General features: G+C 55.1%; 1 protein-coding gene across 1 annotated transcript in view; it reads right to left on the bottom strand.

Moving 5' to 3' along the window:
• Positions 1–22,235, bottom strand: part of lrrc75a (leucine rich repeat containing 75A) — a 61,029-nt gene that overhangs the window by 24,005 nt on the left and 14,789 nt on the right. The window contains exon 3 of the mRNA XM_038814746.1: positions 20,558–20,670. Coding sequence (XP_038670674.1) covers positions 20,558–20,670 — 113 coding nt within the window. The remainder of the gene's footprint in view (positions 1–20,557; positions 20,671–22,235) is intronic.

Raw genomic sequence — 22,235 nt, 5'->3', positions numbered from 1 at the left:
TGTAACTGTTTAACTGTTTTTTAAAGGAAAAAATTGTACCCGCCTCTACCCCTGCCTCTGGCAGCCCGTTCCACACACTCACCACCCTCTGTGTGAAAAAATTTCCTCTCTGGTCTCTTTTGTATCTCTCCCCTCTCACCTTAAACCTATGCCCTCTAGTTCTAGACTCCTCTACCTTTGGGAAAAGATGTTGACTATCTACCTTATCTATGCCCCTCATTATTTTACAGACCTCTATAAGTTCACCCCTAAACCTCCTACGCTCCAGGGAAAAAGTCCCAGCCTGTCCAGCCTCTCCTTATAACTCAGACCATCAAGTCCTGGGAGCATCCTTGTAAATCTCTTCTGCAATCTTTCTAGTTTAACAATATTCTTCCTATAACAGGATGACCAGAACTGAACACAGTATTCCATGTGTCGTCCCAACAATGTCTTGTACAACTTCAACAAGACGCCCCATCTCCTGTATTCAATATTCTGACCAATAAATCCTAGCATGCTGAATGCCTTCTTCACCACCCTGTCCACCTGCCACTCCACCTTCAAGGAGCCATGAACCTGCACCCCTAGATTTCAATATTGTCCAATATTTTCTGTTTTTGTTTCAGACTCTGCTCCCCCCACCCCCTCGCCCAGCGCCGGCCCTAGGGTTGCTGGCGCCCCGGGCAAGCTGAACTTCGGCGCCCTTGGGGGGGCGGGGCCGAGGGGTGGGGGGGGGGGGCTGAGGGGTGGGGGGGCGGGGCCGAGGGGTGGGGGCGGGGCCGAGGGGTGGGGCCGAGGGGGGGGGGCCGAGCCGAGGGGGGGCGGGGCCGAGCCGAGGGGGGGGTGGGGCCGAGGGGGGGGCGGCGGAGGCGGACCCGAGGGGGGGGGGGGCGGGGGAGGCGGACCCGAGGGGGGGGCGGGCGGGGAGGACCGAGGGATGGAGCGGACCGAGCGGGGGGGCGCCTTGGGGGAGGGCAGCCACCTTGGGGGAGGGCGGCCACCGCGCATGCGCTGGTTGGTACCAGCCCAACTGCGCATGCGCGGGACCCGAGTCTCTGGCGCCCCCCAGCACATGGCGCCCCGGACGACTGCCCGAGTTGCCGGTGCCTTGAGCCGGCCCTGCCCTCGCCACTTCCCCAAACATGCCATTGTCCCAACTCTGCCCAACACCCCCATCCAGGGTAGTGCCAGCTTTTCCCCACCCATGGTACTGATACACCCCCCATGAACCTCAACCCCCCCTCTCCAACCCCAGGTACTGACATCTCCCCCAAGGATCCCATCAACCCCCCCCCCCCCCCCCCCCCCCCCCCCCCCCCCCCCGAGAACCAGTGGTTTTTAAAATGTTAATTTCACCACAGAAGCTGATTGAATTGGCACAAAGCTTTAGGATCAGCGCCCAGAATACTTCTCCCCTGAGTCACAGGCTCTCTCCCATTTACAGCAAATCCCAGTCAGCAGACAGCCAGGTTGGAGCCCAGTCTTCGCACTGATTCGCTGCGCACAATGCTGCTAAAGCAGGCTTGCCTATTGGAACTCTTAATCCCTTCGCATTAATCAGTATGAGAAAATATCCCTCTTTTAACAAACAACAGGATCAGCCAAGTTTCTAAACATCTCAACACATCCCAGGGCCAACTCAAACTGCCTCACATTGAATTACAAAATAGGAAAGGTAAAGAGGTCACTTGTTTGAGTATCTTATAAAGCCCTGAATAATCTTTAATAATCTTTATTATTATTGTCACAAGTAGGCTCACATTAACACTCCGGCGCCTGTTCGGGTACACAGAGGGAGAATTCAGAATGTCCAATCCACCTAACAGCACGTCTTTCGGGACTTGTGGGAGGAAACCGGAGCACCCGGAGGAAACCCACCCAGACACGGGGAGAACGTGCAGACTCCGCACAGACAGTGACCCAATTCGGGAATTGAACCCGGGTCCCTGCCACTGTGAAGCAACAGTGCTAACCACTGTGCTACCATGCCGCCCATGAATTCAAATTTCATCATCTGCAGTGGCAGGATTTGAACCTTGGTCCTCAGAGTTACTCTGGGTTTCTGGTTTACTAGTCCTGTTACCATACCACTATGCCACTACCTTCCCTATGTGCCATAGTCGCAGATGACCCTTTGAGGGGGAGATCTGACTGGTGGTGATTTAACCTGTGGGTCAGCACATTTCAGGTGAGGGGAAAGGTCATGGATAACCTCAGCCAGTCCGGGAATTGAACCTACGCCGCTGTACGCTCTGCGTCACGAACCAGCTGTCTAACCAACTGATATTTGGGAGAATTTCTTAGAGCAGTAATTTCCAGATCCAACCAGTGCGCAGGCTATTTTAAACCTAGGAATGTGCAATGAGACATGATTAATCAATAACAAAAAGCACTGAACAAACAGCACAAGAACAGGCCCTTCAGCCCTCCAAGCCTGTACCGGTCATGGTATCACCCTTGAAGGGCAGCACGGTGGCCTAGTGGTTAGCACAGCTGCCTCACGGCGCTGAGGTCCCAGGTGCGATCCCGGCTCTGGGTCACTGTCCGCGTGGAGTTTGCACATTCTCCCCGTGTCTGCGTGGGTTTCACCCCCACAACCCAAAGATGTGCAGGGTAGGTGGGTTGGCCACGCTAAATTGCCCCTTAATTGGAAAAAATAAATTGGGTGCGCTAAATTTATTTTAAAAAATTCTATCACCCTTGACCAAAACACTCAGCCCTTCCTTGTGCCATATCCCTCTATACCCATCCTATCCATGTATTTGTCAAGATGCCCTTTGAACGCCGTTAATGTATCTGCTTCCACAGCCTCCCCTGGAAACGCGTTCCAGGCACTCACCACCCTCTGTGTAAAAATCCTGCCTCGCACATCTCCTCCAAACTTTGCCCCACGGACCTTAACCTCGTGGTAAAGCAACCTTAGGGTAACAGTAATCATAACATAATAGAATTTCACATTCAGTTTGAACGGGAGAATTGTGAGTCTGAGACTTGTGTTTCAAACCAAAATAAAGGTGTTTATGAGGTTATGAAAGACAAAGTTGGCGAAAGTGAACTGGGCAACTAGGTTAAAGGGTGGAGATGCAGTGGCAAACTTTTAAGGAGATATTTACAACTCTCAGCAATGTTTTATACCAATGAGAAAGAAAGATTCTTTGCGAAGGATGCATCATCCTGGGCTGGATAAGGAAATTAAGCATTGTATCGAATTGAGAGAAACACTGTTCACATCTGCAGATTAACGGTCAGTCAAAAGATTGATCAGATTTTAAGAGCCAGCAAAGAAAGACTAAAAAAAAACACAAGATATTATCTCGGGGAAAAGAATATTAACTGAAGCTAATGTTGATTCCCCAGGGAGTGAGCCTGGGGAAATTGGTAAGATAAGAACATAAGAACTAGGAGCAGGAATAGACAATTCAGTCCCTCGAGCCTGCTCCGCTATTCAATACAATCATGGCTGATCTCACCTCGGCCTCTTCCCCACCTTCCTGCCCGGTCCCCATAACCCTTCATCCTGCTACTAATTAAAAACCTATCAACCTCCTCCTTAAATGTGTTTAGTGTTGTAGCCTCCACTGCACTCTGGGGAAGAGGCTCCATAGATTCATGACCCTTTGAGTGAAGTAATTCCTCCTAATTTTGGTTTTGAATCTGCCCCCCCTTAGCCTAACTGGCCTGTCGTTCTAGAATGTCCACCAAGGGGAAGCACCCACTCCCCTGTCAATCCTCGTCAGCATCTTATACACTTAGATCACCCTCATTCTTCTAAACTCCAGTGAGTATAGACCTAAACTGCTCAATCCTTCTTCACAAGTCCTTCATCACTGGAATCAACCTAGTGAACCTTCTCTGAGCCAACCCGAATGCATTTGCATCCTTCCTCAATTAAGGGGAGCAGTGGTTAGCACTGCTGCCTCACGGGGCCGAGGTCCTAAGTTCGATCCCGGCCCTGGGTCACTGTCCGTGTGGAATTTGCACATTCTCCCCGTGTTTGTGTGGGTCTCACCCCCACAACCCAAAGATGTGCAAGGTAGGTGGATTGGGGACGGCAAACGCAATTGGCGGACCAGTGGGATGGACCTCCGGTAGTCATGCCGGGAATGAGGTCTCGGGTTTGGCATAAGGTGGGTGGATTTGACCCCTTGCAATTCGCCCGCTGTGGCGTCTGGACGTGGGGTTGCTGGCTGATGAGGAGGTGTGTAGGAGGGTCCGGGGAAGTATTGAGGGGTATCTTGAGATCAACGACACGGGGGAGGTCCGGGTGAGGATGGTCTGGGAGGCTCTGAAAGCAGTGATCCGGGGGGAGCTGATTTCCATCCAGGCCCATAGGGAAAGGAGGGAGAGGAAGGAGAGGGAGAGACTGGTGGGAGAGCTCCTGGATGTGGATAGGAGGTACGCGGAGGCCCCGGAGGAGGGGTTGCTGGGAGAACGGCGTAGTTTGCAGGCCAAGTTCGACTTGTTGACCACCAGAAAGGCGGAGACACAGTGGAGGAGGGCGCTTCATGAGCAGGCTACGTTTCCCAAAGGTGCAGGAGGAGCTGGTGGAGGGGCTGGGGGCGCCGATAGAGTTGGAGGAGCTAGTCAGGGGGATTGGTCAAATGCAGTCAGGTAAGGCGCCGGGGCCGGATGGGTTCCCGGTGGAATTTTATAAAAAGTACGTGGACCTGGTGGGCCCCCTGTTGGTGTGAGCCTTCAATGAGGCATGGGAAGGGGGAGCTTTGCCCCCGACAATGTCACGGGGCGCTGATCTCTCTGATCCTGAAGCGGGATAAGGACCCCTTGCAGTGTGGATCATACAGGCCAATTTTGCTCCTCAATGTGGATGCTAAGTTGCTGGCGAAGATCCTGGCCACCAGGATAGAGGACTGTGTGCCAGGGGTGATACACGAGGATCAGACAGGATTTGTCAAGGGAAGACAGCTTAACACGAATGTGCAGAGATTGTTAAATGTTATTATGATGCTGGCGGTGGAGGGGGAGGCGGAGGTAGTGGTGGCGCTGGATGCAGAGAAGGCGTTTGATAGAGTTGAGTGGGGGTACCTGTGTGAGGTGCTGGAGCGGTTCGGATTCGGGGAAGGGTTCATCAAATGGGTGAGGTTGCTGTATGAGGCCCCGATGGCGAGTGTAGTTACTAATGGAAGGAGATCGGAGTACTTCAGGCTCTACTGTGGGACCAGGCAGGGGTGCCCCCTGTCCCCCTTGCTTTTTGCACTGGCGATAGAACCTTTGGCTTTGGTGCTGAGGGAGTAGGGGAGGTGGAGGGGCCTGGTGCGGGGTGGGGAAGAACATAGGGTATCGCGGTATGCGGACGACCTGCTGTGGCGGACCCAGAGGGGGGAATGCCGGGGGTGATGGAGCTGTTGGCTGAGTTTGGGAGCTTCTCGGGCTATAAGTTGAATCTGGGCAAGAGTGAGGTATTTGTAGTACACCCGGGTGATCAGGAGGAGGGAATAGGGAGGCTCCCGTTTAAGAGGGCAGTGAAGAGTTTCAGGTACCTGGGGGTGCAGGTGGCCAGGAGTTGGGGGACTCTCCATAAGCTTAATTTTACCAGGCTTGTGGAACAGATGGAGGAGGAATTTAAAAGGTGGGACATGGTGCTGCTATCGTTGGCGGGTAGAGTGCAGTCCGTCAAAATGACGGTTCCCCCGAGGTTCTTGTTCCTTTTTCAGTGTTTGCCCATCTTTATCCCTAGGGCCTTTTTAAAAAGGGTGACTAGTAGCATCATGAGCTTTGTTTGGCCGCATGGGACCCCGAGGGTGAAGAGGGTCTTCTTGGAACGGGGTAGAGATGGTGGGGGGCTGGCGTTACCCAATCTCTCAGGGTATTATTGGGCGGCCAATGTGTCGATGGTGCGCAAGTGGGTGATGGAAGGGGAGGGGCAGCATGGAAACGGATGGAGAGGGCGTCCTGTGGAGATACAAGCCTGGGGGCCCTGGTAACGGCGCCATGGCCGCTCCCTCCTACGAGGTATACCACGAGTCCGGTGGTGGCGGCTACCTTCAAGATTTGGGGGCAGTGGAGGCGACATAGGGGGGAAGTGGGGGGCTCGATGGAGGCTCCGTTAAGGGGGAACCATCGGTTCGTCCCGGGGAACATTGATGGGGGGTTCCAGGGTTGGCACAGAGCGGGCATCAGACAGCTGAGGGACCTGTTCATTGATGGGAGGTTTGCGAGCCTGGGGGAGTTGGAGGAGAAATTTGGGCTCCCCCGGGGAACATGTTCAGGTATATGCAGGTAAAGGCGTTTGCTAGGCGGCAGGTGGAGGGATTCCCTTTGCTTCCCGCGAGGGGGGTGAGGGACAGGGTGCTTTCGGGGGTCTAGGTCGGGGATGGGAAGATATCTGATATCTACAATAGTTGGAGGAGGTGTCAGTAGAGGAGCTAAAGGCTAAGTGGGTGGGGGAACTGGGGGAACAGATCGAAGATGGGACATGGGCTGATGCCCTGGAGAGGGTTAACTCTTCCTCCTAATGTGCGCGGCTTAGCCTCATCCAATTCAAGGTGCTGCACCGGGCCCACATGTCCGGGTCTAGGATGAGTAGGTTCTTTGGGGACGAAGACAGGTGTGTCAGGTGTTTGGGGAGTCCAGCGAACCACGCCCATATGTTCTGGGCATGCCCGGCACTGGAGGAGTTCTGGAAGGGGGTGGCGAGGACGGTGTCGAGGGTGGTAGGATCCAGGGTCAAGCCAGGCTGGGGACCCACGATTTTTGTGGTTGGGGTGGAGCCGGGAGTGCAGGAGGCGAAAGAGGCCGGTGTGCTGGCCTTTGCGTCCCTAGTAGCCCCCGGCGGAGGATCTTCCTACAGTGGAAGGATGCGAGACCCCCAAGCGTGGAGACGTGGATCAATGACATGGCGGGATTTCTCAAGCTGGAGAAGGTCAAATTTGCCCTGAGAGGATCGGTACAAGGGTTCTTTAGGCGGTGGCAACCTTTCCTCGACTTTCTGGCTCAGCGATAGGGAACTGGGTCATCAGCAGCAGCAACCCGGGGGGGGGGGGAAGGGGGGGAACGAGGGGGGGTGACGACGTTGACTATGTTTGCTTATTTAATTTTAATTTAATCTATGTTTAAGTTCTCTTGTTGTTTACTGGGTTTAGGGGTGGCGGGGGCGAGATACATGCGTTGATACGGTCTTGGGGGTGTTACAGTTATTATGGTGTTTCATTGTTGCTTTTCATTGTTTGTTGTTATATTTTCTGTAACAAATTTCAATAAAAATTATCTTTAAAAAGAAATCCTCTATCTAAGCTGACATATTACCCCCAACCCCGTGGGATCTTACCTTGTGTATTAACCTTTTGTGTGGCACCTTATCAAATGCCTTCTGGAAGCCCAGATACACTGGGCTGGATTCTCCGGTCCCCGACGCTAACATCACGTTTGGCGATGAGGTGGAGAATCCCGGATGACGACAAAATTGGGGGCCACGCTGCTTTCGCGATACTCCATCCCCTGAAAAGCGGCGCACTTTAGGAGTATGCTGCACACCGCCTGAGGCTCGCCCCGCGATGCTCCATCCCCAACCGGCCAAGTTCCCGATGGCGTGGGACACGTGTGGTCTCATCCGTTAGGATCTCAGTGTGGCGGCTGCGGACTCAGTCCAGCCCCGCCACAGTCGGGGGGGGGGGGGAGGGCTGATCCGCGGGCAGGGGGGTATTATTCGGGGCTGGGGGCACTGTGGGGGTGGGGAGCAGTCCGGGGCGCGGGAGCGGCCGTATGGGGGTACTATTTGTGCGGGCCGGGTCCGCGGACTGCATGGCGGTGCAGGCTGCCGCCACGTGCATGCACGGTCACAGACCTGGCAATGCTGGGACCTCTATGTTGCCTGGCTGCTAGCCCCCCCCCCTCTACCCCCCGGAACAGGGAATCGGTGGCTGTTTTGCGCCAGTATTCCTGACGTAAAACACCACCGATTTCATGCCAGAGTGGGGACTTAGTCTCCCAAACGGAGAATCCAGCCCATTACATCTACAGGATCCCCATTTTCCACTTTGCTTGTTACATCTTAGAAGAACGCCGGAAAATTTATCAAAATGATTTACGCTTCATAAAACCACGCTGACTCTAATGGATTGCATTTTGACTTTCCAAATGCCCCTTTACTACCTCCTTAATAAAAGGATTGTAACAGTTTTCCAATGACCGACGTTAAACTAACTGGACTATAGTTTCCTATTTTCTGCCTTTCTCCTTTTTGAATACGGGCATTACATTAGCCTTTTTCCAATCCACTGGTAGATATCTTGAATCCAGGGAATTTTGGAATATTATAACCAATGCCTCTACTATCGTTGCTGCCACAGTAGCAAAGTGGTTAGCACTGTGGCTTCACAGCGCCAGGGTCCCAGGTTCGATTCCCGGCTTGGGTCACTGTCTGTGCGGAGTCTGCACGTTCTCCCCATGTCTGCGTGGGTTTCCGCCGGGTGCTCCGGTTTCCTCCCACAAGTCCTGAAAGACGTGCTTGTTAGGTGAATTGGACATTCTGAATTATTCTCCCTCTGTGTACCCGAACAGGCGCCGGAATGTGTGGACTAGCGGCTTTTCACAGTAACTTCATTGCAATGTTAATGTAAGCTTACTTGCGACAATAAAGATTATTATTTAAGACCCAAGGATGTAGGCCATCAGGCCCTGGGTACTTGTCTGCTTTTAAACCCAATAGTTTGCTCAGTATCTTTTCTCCTAGTGATGGTGATTGTTTTAAGTTCCTCATTTTCAAAAACCTGTGCATTACCTGTTACTATTGGGGTGGTTCTAGTGTCCCCCACCATGAAAACCAAGGCAAAATATTGATTTAGTGTCTGTACCATTTCTGTGTTCTCTACTATTAACTCACCAGTCTCATTCTCTAAGGGTCCAACGGTGACTTTAGCTACTCCCTTCCTTTTTATATGGTTAAAGAATCTTTTGCTGTTTTTATATTGTGCATTAGATTTTTTTCATAATTTACCTTTGCTCTTTTTATAACTTTTTTAGTAACCCTTTAAAAGTTTCCCAATCCTCCAGCCTGCCAATGACCTTTGCAATATGGCATGTCATAGTTTTTGCCTTTATGTTATCTTTAGACCCCTTACTTAGCCAAAGATGCATTTTTCCCCTCTTACAATCTTTCTTCCTCTCTGGAATATATTTTAGTTAGGGGGAATTGAATATCTCCTTAAATAGCTGCCAACTTTCATCAATTGTCCTATCTTTTAGTCTTTCGGCCCAATGCACTAGGGCCAAATCTATCCTCATACCTATGTAATTACCTTGGTTTAACTCTGGAACACTCGTGTGTCTCAAGTTTATTACTCTCAAGGGAAGCACAGTGGCCGATGGAATATAATGTGGGAAAATGTGAACTTGTCTAATTTGGCAAGAAAACTAGAAAAGCAATAGGGAAAACTGTAGATGGGCTTTAGAGGGGTTTCACAGGTCGGCGCAACATCGAGGGCCGAAGGGCCTGTACTGCGCTGTAATGTTCTATGTTCTAACAGCCCTCCACATGGCCCTCCAACATATCTGGCCCCGTCCCCTGCTGCCTCCGAGGGCCATCTGGGGGTAACCTCCGACTGCCCTGGGGCCTTGGCCCGTGTCCACCTCCAACACCCATGGCCCACACTGCTGGCTATCACCTTGACCAGGGTCTCAATGTTCAAGGCCATGGAGCATGGCGACTGTCCCTCTGGGATTGTGCCACATCACTCAGGGACCGGCTCAGGTCCTCCTGCGCCAGGCCAATACCCTCGACGTCCACAGCCATGACCCGTTGTGACTGGGCCAGGCTCTAGAGCACTGCTACAATGTTCATGTGGCCCTGGTACATGGCTGCCTGTGACATGGCCACCTTGTATTGTGCATCGGACACTGCCTGCACACTGTGCCCCAGGTCTTGGACATCCTGACCCATGGCTGATACCTTTACACCTAAGGCCTCCACTGCGGACGCCACTTGTACGATATTGACCTGAGGGGCACGCATGGTTGACACCGCCTCCTGCTTCTGCAAGTAGTTGGGACTCCACCAACTACACCTGCAGGCACTGGACGGTTGCTGACACCCCCTCCTGTAGACCCCCGCTCTCTGTCTGCTTCTCCAGCATTGATGGGACCGCCCTTTTCAGAAACCCAAACCCAGCTGGACAGCAGTTAATCCCTGGGGTTGGGCCCTCGGACCATCCGCCCCCTCGGGGGTTCCAACCTCCATCTGATGTACCTCAGCATGTGTGTGTTGTGCACCAGATTGTGCCCCAGGAGCCTCTTCACAGTACTGCCCGGCTGAGGTGAGTGTCTCTGGGATGGTGGGGGGTGTCAGTGCCAGCTGTGACGGGATGTTGGTGTCGTACCCAGCCTAGTGCTCCAGGGTGGTGCAGGGTGTTGTGGCTGGGGAGGGGGGGTGGGTGACACACGTGCCAGAGGGATATCCCAATTCTTTGGGGACCAACTTGGACCTCCGCCTGGATGACTGCCGGCTCCCCAACCCCAGCGACCAGGTCCATCGCCCTCTGATCTGCGACAGTGAAGGGCCGCAGGTCCGGCGGGCCCCCTCCGGTCTTCTCCCACTGCCTGCGGTTCTGGGCCGCCTTCCGCTGGGAGGGACAGTTAATGCAGAATGTGAGACACTCGGACATGGGAAGCACAGGGGTCCGCGGCTAATGGCCTGTGTGTGCAGGGCACCCGGTATGGGTGTTGGCAAGTGATACAGGGTGGGGTGCGAGCTGCCGCTGAGGAGGGCGGTGCCAGGGGCACGGTGGTGGTGGTGACTCACCTGGCTGGCCTGAGGATTGCCCATCCCCATCCTGCACTGCCCACCGCTCCGCCTGGTGGGGGCTGCATGTGGGTGGGTGGTGATTGGGTTTGGGGGACGGTGGTGGTGCCAGGGGCACGGTGGTGGTGACTCACCCTGGTTGGCCTGAGGATTGTCCATCCTCACTCAGCACTGCTTACCGCTCCGCCTGGGGGTGGGGGGGTTGGTGCCAGGGATACGGAGCTGGAGACGCACCCTGGCCACCGTGAGGAGTTTGTACAGTTTCTTCCTGCACGGCTGTCCGATCCTGGCAGTGGGGCCCACGGCGCTCATGGCCTCTGCCGCCTGCGCCCAGGCGCAGTGGATGTTGGTGGGTGGCAGCCTCCTTCCCACCCCGGGGAACAGATATCCTGATTCTCCTCCACGGCATCCAGCAGTGTCTCCAGCTCTGTATCGGTGAACCTCAGTACCTCTCTTTGGGGTGGCATCTTCTGGGCTGGAATGAGAGTGTGTGGGGAGTGGGGAGTTTCAATGTTGCTGCAGCTGCCAGGCTCTCGAGTGCCAACCCCGGTGAATCACACGGTGGCGTGCCCAGTGAATCACACGGTGGCGTGCATTGGAATCGTACTCGATCCACGTGGTGCTGGTCCTGACCCGTTAGCAAGTCCTGAATGGCTTTGAGACCACTGCCGACATCGGGACCGTAGAACACCCGGGATTCAGTCCCCGTGTCAGAACTAAGGCCGCGATTCTCCGCAAAGATTTCTTTTTTTTCAATATAAATTTAACGTGCCCAATAATTTTTTTCCAATTGAGGGGCAATTAGCGTGATCAATCCACCTGCCCTGCACATCTTTGGGTTGTGGGGGTGAAACCCACTCAGACATGGGGAGAATGTGCAAACTCCACACGGACAGTGACCCAGGGCCGGGATCAAACCCGGGTCCTCAGTGCCGTGAGACAGCAGTGCTAACCACTGCACCACCCGTGCCGTCCTCTCCGGAATGATTTCTAAGTGTGGTAGTGAGCGAGAGCTGCCGCGAGCTTCCTGACTCTCGGCCCGGCAAGGCCTGCAACGCTATTCAACGTTAATTGGTCCACTTAATGAGGCGTCACGGGCTTCTCATAAATGAAGGTTAGCCAGCTGATTCACTGGGACCGCGCTCGCAAGTCCCACAATCGCTGGGAGAGGGGTGGAGGGGTAGCGAACATATGAATCCTCACCACAATTGAAGAGCGGGTCCTGGAGGTGACCGGTGTGGCCGAGGACAGATCGGTCAGCAACATGGAGGCTGGTGGACGCGGCAGAGCTGAGGAACTACCGGGCCCCACCCAGAGGACCTGTCACACATGAGTTGTGAATGCCATACTGACTGACCCATCCCTCCCACTGATCCTATGTCCCCAGCCGGCGGCATCGGCCCATCCTGGGTGGCCCCTCTGCAGCCTCTCAGGAGACCACTTTGGAGGAGAGCTCCAAGGATGCCAAAATCGATACGTCACAGCTGTCATCCCCACCCTCCACCAGGGCAGATACACATGCACCTCAGTGGAAAGCGTTAGCGTGTTGTTGGGGAGGCCGCTGAATAATGGCAGGCCATTGGATGTGGGGTGGCTCCCGTTAATTGTATAGAAATGGGGCTTAAGTGGTGATAATTGGTTTCTCGCCTCGCTACGGTGAAATCCCGGGAGTCGGCCGGTTGTATCGCAAACTGTTTGCCGCCTGATGCAGTTCTCATTTTCAGCCTCTCCCGCTATTCACCGACCTCGTTTCACTCGTGCCAGAGCGCAACGAGGCCGGAGAGATGGAGAATCCCTCCCAAGGAGTCTCACTTTTCAGACGGAGCTCAGAAGAATTGGTTTTTCTCAGAGGGTTGTTAATCTCTGGAATTCTGTTCCCGAGGAAGGAGAGGCTGGGGTCACTCAATTTATTAGAGTTAGACAGAATTTGGTGCGACCAGTGGGTCAAGGGTTTTTGGGGGACAGACAGGAAGGTGGAGTTGAGTCCACAACCAGATCAATTGTGATCTTATCAAATTGCAGAGCAGGATCCAAAGGCCAAACGGCTGACTCCTGTTCCTGAGTCCTATGTTTCTACATCTCGAAGTCTCGTCCCAACCTACCCCATCTCATCCGATCATCAAATCCTCCTATTCAACAACACCCTGCATTTATACCCTGTCTTTACATGATAATATTACAAGTTGTTCTACTATTTTTAACTGAATTCCCCTGGATTCGCCATCACAGTGACTCACTGAACTTTTACTATGTCAGTGAATGTGGCAACCAATTGTACAAAGCACGATCCACAAACAGCACTCAAACGGCTAAAAGATTTGTTTAGCTTTTGAAGAATTGACTCAGTAAACACATTAATTAGCTTTGAGTCTCACACTGAAAATGAGCATTACTTTAGTCATTACCCAGTTCCCTGGGGGCGGAGTGGGAGGGGTTGAGAGATATGGGGACAGGGCGAGTACGTTGGGTTGAGGGAATGAGGACAGGGTGAGTAGTTGGGTTTGAGGAATATGGGGACAGGATGAGTAGTTGGGATTAACGGATAAGGGGAAAAGATGAGTAGGTGGGATTGAGGGATATGAGGAGGTGAGTAGGTGGGGCTGAGGGATACCAGGAGGTGGGTAGGTGGGGCTGAGGGATACGAGGAGGTGAGTAGGTGGGATTGAGGGATATGAGGAGGTGAGTAGGTGGGGCTGAGGGATATGAGGAGGTGAGTAGGTGGGTCTGAGGGATACGAGGAGGTGAGTAGGTGGGGCTGAAGGATATGAGGAGGTGAGTAGGTGGGGCTGAGGGATATGAGGAGGTGAGTAGGTGGGGCTGAGGGATACGAGGAGGTGAGTAGGTGGGATTGAGGGATATGAGGAGGTGAGTAGGTGGGGCTGAGGGATACGAGGAGGTGAGTAGGTGGGGTTGAGGGATACGAGTAGGTGAGTAGGTGGGATTGAGGGATACGAGGAGGTGAGTAGGTGGGGCTGAGGGATATGAGGAGGTGAGTAGGTGGGTCTGAGGGATACGAGGAGGTGAGTAGGTGGGGCTGAGGGATACGAGGAGGTGAGTAGGTGGGGCTGAGGGATACCAGGAGGTGAGTAGGTGGGGCTGAGGGATAGGAGGAGGTGAGTAGGTGGGGCTGAGGGATACGAGGAGGTGAGTAGGTGGGGCTGAGGGATACGAGGAGGTGAGTAGGTGGGGCTGAGGGATACCAGGAGGTGAGTAGGTGGGGCTGAGGGATACCAGGAGGTGAGTAGGTGGGGCTGAGGGTTACGAGGAGGTGAGTAGGTGGGGCTGAGGGATACGAGGAGGTGAGTTGGTGGGATTGAGGGATATGAGGAGGTGAGTAGGTGGGATTGAGGGATATGAGGAGGTGAGTAGGTGGGGCTGACGGATACGAGGAGGTGAGTAGGTGGGGCTGACGGATACCAGGAGGTGAGTAGGTGGGGCTGAGGGATATGAGGAGGTGAGTAGGTGGGGCTGAGGGATACGAGGAGGTGAGTAGGTGGGGCTGAGGGATACGAGGAGGTGAGTAGGTGGGGCTGAGGGATACGAGGAGGTGAGTAGGTGGGATTGAGGGATATGAGGAGGTGAGTAGGTGGGGCTGAGGGATACCAGGAGGTGAGTAGGTGGGGTTGAGGGATACGAGTAGGTGAGTAGGTGGGATTGAGGGATACGAGGAGGTGAGTAGGTGGGGCTGAGGGATATGAGGAGGTGAGTAGGTGGGGCTGAGGGATACGAGGAGGTGAGTCGGTGGGGCTGAGGGATACGAGGAGGTGAGTAGGTGGGGCTGAGGGATACCAGGAGGTGAGTAGGTGGGGCTGAGGGATATGAGGAGGTGAGTAGGTGGGGCTGAGGGATATGAGGAGGTGAGTAGGTGGGGCTGAGGGATACGAGGAGGTGAGTAGGTGGGGTTGAGGGATACGAGTAGGTGGGATTGAGGGATACGAGGAGGTGAGTAGGTGGGGCTGAGGGATATGAGGAGGTGAGTAGGTGGGGCTGAGGGATACGAGGAGGTGAGTCGGTGGGGCTGAGGGATACGAGGAGGTGAGTAGGTGGGGCTGAGGGATACCAGGAGGTGAGTAGGTGGGGCTGAGGGATATGAGGAGGTGAGTAGGTGGGGCTGAGGGATACGAGGAGGTGAGTAGGTGGGGCTGAGGGATACGAGGAGGTGAGTAGGTGGGGCTGAGGGATACCAGGAGGTGAGTAGGTGGGGCTGAGGGATACCAGGAGGTGAGTAGGTGGGATTGAGGGATACCAGGAGGTGTGTATGTGGGGCTGAGGGATACGAGGAGGTGAGTAGGTGGGGTTGAGGGATACGAGGAGGTGAGTAGGTGGGATTGAGGGATACGAGGAGGTGAGTCGGTGGTGCTGAGGGATATGAGGAGGTGAGTAGGTGGGGCTGAGGGATACGAGGAGGTGAGTAGGTGGGATTGAGGGATACGAGGAGGTGAGTAGGTGGGGCTGAGGGATACGAGGAGGTGAGTAGGTGGGGCTGAGGGATACGAGGAGGTGAGTAGGTGGGGTTGAGGGATATGAGGAGGTGAGTAAGTGGGGTTGAGGGATATGAGGAGGTGAGTAGGTGGGTTTGAGGGATATGAGGTGGTGAGTAGGTGGGGTTGAGGGATATGAGGAGGTGAGTAGGTGGGGTTAAGGGATATGAGGAGGTGAGTAGGTGGGGCTGAAGGATATGAGGAGGTGAGTAGGTGGGGCTGAGGGATATGAGGAGGTGAGTAGGTGGGATTGAGGGATACGAGGAGGTGAGTCGGTGGGGCTGAGGGATATGAGGAGGTGAGTAGGTGGGGCTGAGGGATACGAGGAGGTGAGTAGGTGGGGCTGAGGGATACGAGGAGGTGAGTAGGTGGGGCTGAGGGATACAAGGAGGTGAGTAGGTGGGGCTGAGGGATAGGAGGAGGTGAGTAGGTGGGGCTGAGGGATACGAGGAGGTGAGTAGGTGGGGCTGAGGGATACGAGGAGGTGAGTAGGTGGGACTGAGGGATATGAGGAGGTGAGTAGGTGGGGCTGAGGGATACGAGGAGGTGAGTAGGTGGGGCTGAGGGATACGAGGAGGTGAGTAGGTGGGGCTGAGGGATACGAGGAGGTGAGTAGGTGGGGCTGAGGGATACGAGGAGGTGAGTAGGTGGGGCTGAGGGATATGAGGAGGTGAGTAGTGGGGCTGAGGGATACGAGGAGGTGAGTAGGTGGGGCTGAGGGATATGAGGAGGTGAGTAGTGGGGCTGAGGGATATGAGGAGGTGAGTAGGTGGGGCTGAGGGATACGAGGAGGTGAGTAGGTGGGGCTGAGGGATAGGCGGAGGTGAGTAGGTGGGGCTGAGGGATACGAGGAGGTGAGTAGGTGGGATTGAGGGATACGAGGAGGTGAGTCGGTGGTGCTGAGGGATATGAGGAGGTGAGTAGGTGGGGCTGAGGGATACGAGGAGGTGAGTAGGTGGGATTGAGGGATACGAGGAGGTGAGTAGGTGGGGCTGAGGGATACGAGGAGGTGAGTAGGTGGGGTTGAGGGATATGAGGAGGTGAGTAAGTGGGGTTGAGGGATATGAGGAGGTGAGTAGGTGGGTTTGAGGGATATGAGGTGGTGAGTAGGTGGGGTTGAGGGATATGAGGAGGTGAGTAGGTGGGGTTAAGGGATATGAGGAGGTGAGTAGGTGGGGCTGAGGGATACGAGGAGGTGAGTAGGTGGGGTTGAGGGATATGAGGAGGTGAGTAAGTGGGGTTGAGGGATATGAGGAGGTGAGTAGGTGGGTTTGAGGGATATGAGGTGGTGAGTAGGTGGGGTTGAGGGATATGAGGAGGTGAGTAGGTGGGGTTAAGGGATATGAGGAGGTGAGTAGGTGGGGCTGAAGGATATGAGGAGGTGAGTAGGTGGGGCTGAGGGATATGAGGAGGTGAGTAGGTGGGATTGAGGGATACGAGGAGGTGAGTCGGTGGGGCTGAGGGATATGAGGAGGTGAGTAGGTGGGGCTGAGGGATACGAGGAGGTGAGTAGGTGGGGCTGAGGGATACGAGGAGGTGAGTAGGTGGGGCTGAGGGATACGAGGAGGTGAGTAGGTGGGGCTGAGGGATAGGAGGAGGTGAGTAGGTGGGGCTGAGGGATACGAGGAGGTGAGTAGGTGGGGCTGAGGGATACGAGGAGGTGAGTAGGTGGGGCTGAGGGATACGAGGAGGTGAGTCGGTGGTGCTGAGGGATATGAGGAGGTGAGTAGGTGGGGCTGAGGGATACGAGGAGGTGAGTAGGTGGGATTGAGGGATACGAGGAGGTGAGTAGGTGGGGCTGAGGGATACGAGGAGGTGAGTAGGTGGGGCTGAGGGATACGAGGAGGTGAGTAGGTGGGGTTGAGGGATATGAGGAGGTGAGTAAGTGGGGTTGAGGGATATGAGGAGGTGAGTAGGTGGGTTTGAGGGATATGAGGAGGTGAGTAGGTGGGTTTGAGGGATATGAGGTGGTGAGTAGGTGGGGTTGAGGGATATGAGGAGGTGAGTAGGTGGGGTTAAGGGATATGAGGAGGTGAGTAGGTGGGGCTGAAGGATATGAGGAGGTGAGTAGGTGGGGCTGAGGGATATGAGGAGGTGAGTAGGTGGGATTGAGGGATACGAGGAGGTGAGTCGGTGGGGCTGAGGGATATGAGGAGGTGAGTAGGTGGGGCTGAGGGATACGAGGAGGTGAGTAGGTGGGGCTGAGGGATACGAGGAGGTGAGTAGGTGGGGCTGAGGGATACGAGGAGGTGAGTAGGTGGGGCTGAGGGATAGGAGGAGGTGAGTAGGTGGGGCTGAGGGATACGAGGAGGTGAGTAGGTGGGGCTGAGGGATACGAGGAGGTGAGTAGGTGGGGCTGAGGGATATGAGGAGGTGAGTAGGTGGGGCTGAGGGATACGAGGAGGTGAGTAGGTGGGGCTGAGGGATACGAGGAGGTGAGTAGGTGGGGCTGAGGGATACGAGGAGGTGAGTAGGTGGGGCTGAGGGATATGAGGTGAGTAGTGGGGCTGAGGGATACGAGGAGGTGAGTAGGTGGGGCTGAGGGATATGAGGAGGTGAGTAGTGGGGCTGAGGGATATGAGGAGGTGAGTAGGTGGGGCTGAGGGATACGAGGAGGTGAGTAGGTGGGGCTGAGGGATAGGCGGAGGTGAGTAGGTGGGGCTGAGGGATACGAGGAGGTGAGTAGGTGGGATTGAGGGATACGAGGAGGTGAGTCGGTGGTGCTGAGGGATATGAGGAGGTGAGTAGGTGGGGCTGAGGGATACGAGGAGGTGAGTAGGTGGGATTGAGGGATACGAGGAGGTGAGTAGGTGGGGCTGAGGGATACGAGGAGGTGAGTAGGTGGGGCTGAGGGATACGAGGAGGTGAGTAGGTGGGGTTGAGGGATATGAGGAGGTGAGTAAGTGGGGTTGAGGGATATGAGGAGGTGAGTAGGTGGGTTTGAGGGATATGAGGTGGTGAGTAGGTGGGGTTGAGGGATATGAGGAGGTGAGTAGGTGGGGTTAAGGGATATGAGGAGGTGAGTAGGTGGGGCTGAGGGATACGAGGAGGTGAGTAGGTGGGATTGAGGGATACGAGGAGGTGAGTAGGTGGGGCTGAGGGATACGAGGAGGTGAGTAGGTGGGGCTGAGGGATACGAGGAGGTGAGTAGGTGGGATTGAGGGATACGAGGAGGTGAGTAGGTGGGGCTGAGGGATACGAGGAGGTGAGTAGGTGGGGCTGAGGGATACGAGGAGGTGAGTAGGTGGGGCTGAGGGATATGAGGAGGTGAGTAGTGGGGCTGAGGGATACGAGGAGGTGAGTAGGTGGGGCTGAGGGATATGAGGAGGTGAGTAGTGGGGCTGAGGGATATGAGGAGGTGAGTAGGTGGGGCTGAGGGATACGAGGAGGTGAGTAGGTGGGGCTGAGGGATAGGCGGAGGTGAGTAGGTGGGGCTGAGGGATACGAGGAGGTGAGTAGGTGGGATTGAGGGATACGAGGAGGTGAGTCGGTGGTGCTGAGGGATATGAGGAGGTGAGTAGGTGGGGCTGAGGGATACGAGGAGGTGAGTAGGTGGGATTGAGGGATACGAGGAGGTGAGTAGGTGGGGCTGAGGGATACGAGGAGGTGAGTAGGTGGGGCTGAGGGATACGAGGAGGTGAGTAGGTGGGGTTGAGGGATATGAGGAGGTGAGTAGGTGGGGTTGAGGGATATGAGGAGGTGAGTAGGTGGGTTTGAGGGATATGAGGTGGTGAGTAGGTGGGGTTGAGGGATATGAGGAGGTGAGTAGGTGGGGTTAAGGGATATGAGGAGGTGAGTAGGTGGGGCTGAAGGATATGAGGAGGTGAGTAGGTGGGGCTGAGGGATATGAGGAGGTGAGTAGGTGGGATTGAGGGATACGAGGAGGTGAGTCGGTGGGGCTGAGGGATATGAGGAGGTGAGTAGGTGGGGCTGAGGGATACGAGGAGGTGAGTAGGTGGGGCTGAGGGATACGAGGAGGTGAGTAGGTGGGGCTGAGGGATACGAGGAGGTGAGTAGGTGGGGCTGAGGGATAGGAGGAGGTGAGTAGGTGGGGCTGAGGGATACGAGGAGGTGAGTAGGTGGGGCTGAGGGATAGGAGGAGGTGAGTAGGTGGGGCTGAGGGATACGAGGAGGTGAGTAGGTGGGGCTGAGGGATACGAGGAGGTGAGTAGGTGGGGCTGAGGGATACGAGGAGGTGAGTAGGTGGGGCTGAGGGATACGAGGAGGTGAGTAGGTGGGGCTGAGGGATACGAGGAGGTGAGTAGGTGGGGCTGAGGGATATGAGGAGGTGAGTAGTGGGGCTGAGGGATACGAGGAGGTGAGTAGGTGGGGCTGAGGGATATGAGGAGGTGAGTAGTGGGGCTGAGGGATATGAGGAGGTGAGTAGGTGGGGCTGAGGGATACGAGGAGGTGAGTAGGTGGGGCTGAGGGATAGGCGGAGGTGAGTAGGTGGGGCTGAGGGATACGAGGAGGTGAGTAGGTGGGGCTGAGGGATATGAGGAGGTGAGTAGGTGGGGCTGAGGGGTATGAGGAGGTGAGTAGGTGGGGCTGAGGGATACGAGGAGGTGAGTAGGTGGGGCTGAGGGATATGAGGAGGTGAGTAGGTGGGGCTGAGGGATACGAGGAGGTGAGTAGGTGGGGCTGAGGGATACGAGGAGGTGAGTAGGTGGGGCTGAGGGATATGAGGAGGTGAGTAGGTGGGGCTGAGGGATATGAGGAGGTGAGTAGGTGGGGCTGAGGGATACGAGGAGGTGAGTAGGTGGGGCTGAGGGATACGAGGAGGTGAGTAGGTGGGGCTGAGGGATACGAGGCGGTGAGTAGGTGGGGCTGAGGGATATGAGGAGGTGAGTAGGTGGGGCTGAGGGATACGAGGAGGTGAGTAGGTGGGGCTGAGGGATATGAGGAGGTGAGTAGGTGGGGCTGAGGGATACGAGGAGGTGAGTAGGTGGGGCTGAGGGATACGAGGCGGTGAGTAGGTGGGGCTGAGGGATATGAGGAGGTGAGTAGGTGGGGCTGAGGGATACGAGGAGGTGAGTAGGTGGGGCTGAGGGATATGAGGAGGTGAGTAGGTGGGGCTGAGGGATACGAGGAGGTGAGTAGGTGGGGCTGAGGGATACGAGGAGGTGGGGCTGAGGGATATGAGGAGGTGAGTAGGTGGGGCTGAGGGATATGAGGAGGTGAGTAGGTGGGCCTGAGGGATACGAGGAGGTGAGTAGGTGGGGCTGAGGGATATGAGGAGGTGAGTAGGTGGGCCTGAGGGATACGAGGAGGTGAGTAGGTGGGGCTGAGGGATGTAGTGAGAGGTTGAAAGCAGCATTGTAACAATCAGAGCGTGAATTACCTGGTTTGGGGCTTCCTTTTCATGAGGCCTTGACGTCTCCACTGTGAATGTGGACTGAGGTGGTAGGTCAGCTGCCTGCAAACCTTCTCCATGGCTCCAACTGAATCCCCTTCCTGAAAACAACCATACAGTCAAATAGTCAACTACACAGCAACCTGCCTCCTGCCAATGTACAGTGGGGAATTGAGGGAATCACAACAGGAAATCTGGAATTCTGGTAATATATCCTCTGCACCCTCTCCAAAGCATTCACATTCCTGCTATAATGAGGCAACCAGAATGGGACACAATATTCCAAATGTGGTCTAACCAGGGTTTTATAAAGCTGCAGCAAAGCCTCGCAGCTCTTAAACTCAACCCCCCTGTTAATCAAACCCAACACACCATACACCTTCTTAACAATTCTATCAACCTGCGTGGCACAGTGGTTAGCACTGTGCCTCACATGGGCACGGTGGCGCAATGGTTAGCACAGCTGCCTCACACGGGCACGGTGGCACAGTGGTTAGCACTGTGCCTCACACGGGCACGGTGGCGCAGTGGTTAGCACTGTGCCTCACATGGGCACGGTGGCGCAGTGGTTAGCACTGTGCCTCACATGGGCACGGTGGCGCAGTGGTTAGCACAGCTGCCTCACACGGGCACGGTGCCGCAGTGGCTAGCACTGTGCCTCACACGGGCACGGTGGCGCAGTGGTTAGCACTGTGCCTCACACGGGCACGGTGGCGCAGTGGTTAGCACTGTGCCTCACACGGGCACGGTGGCGCAGTGGTTAGCACTGTGCCTCACACGGGCACGGTGGCGCAGTGGTTAGCACTGTGCCTCACATGGGCACGGTGGCGCAGTGGTTAGCACTGTGCCTCACACGGGCACGGTGGCGCAGTGGCTAGCACAGCTGCCTCACAGCGCCAGGGACCCGGGTTCAATTCCGACCTTGGATGACTCTGTGTGGAGTTTGCACTTTTCTCCGTGTGCTCCAGTTTCCTCCTACGGTCCAAATATATGCGAGTTAGGTGGATTGGCCATAATCAAGGCACAGGGTTACGGGGGTTAGGTGGGGAATGCGCCGAGGTAGAGTGCTCTTTTGGAGAGTCGGTGCAGTCACGATGGGCTGAATGGCCTCCTTTTGCACTGCAAGTTTTCTATGTAATTGGAGGCATTAGATAATCAATAGATTTTAATCAGAGGGAAAACCAGGCAAGGTTCGCGTTGGATATCAGGTGATTGCAGCTTCAGGTTCAGCTTTGATTCCCTCCACAGTTGAATATCCTTGTTCTCACTGTCTCACACAGAGGGAAAGAACATCTCTCAAGATCCCTCATGGCCCTGGTACAGTCGCATTGTGCTGAAGGGGGGCCAGGTTCCGCCACGATTTAACCGGAGGATCAGGAGAGGGGCAAGGTTGAGCAGGCGGGGTCTTCACGAAGAACCTCAGCCGTCAGCTTCGCTCTGCATCACAAACCAGCTGGCTGGGTTAAACCGGCTGGCAAGTGCAAGTTCTACATTCTTGATCTGTGAAAGACGGAGGTGAACATTTGAGAGTCCTTTGTTACCATAACAAAATGACTGATGACAGGAAGTTCTATGATATGATCAATGATTTGACGTGAGCTAGCATCCTGAAGGACTGTGAAACTGTGAGTGTGTCTTTCCCCGGTGCAAGGTGGGTGTGCAAGGT

This window comes from Scyliorhinus canicula, chromosome 12, assembly GCF_902713615.1.
Source record: "Scyliorhinus canicula chromosome 12, sScyCan1.1, whole genome shotgun sequence".
In the NCBI taxonomy this organism is placed as follows: Eukaryota; Metazoa; Chordata; class Chondrichthyes; order Carcharhiniformes; family Scyliorhinidae; genus Scyliorhinus; species Scyliorhinus canicula.
This window is presented reverse-complemented; position numbering and strand designations above follow the sequence as displayed.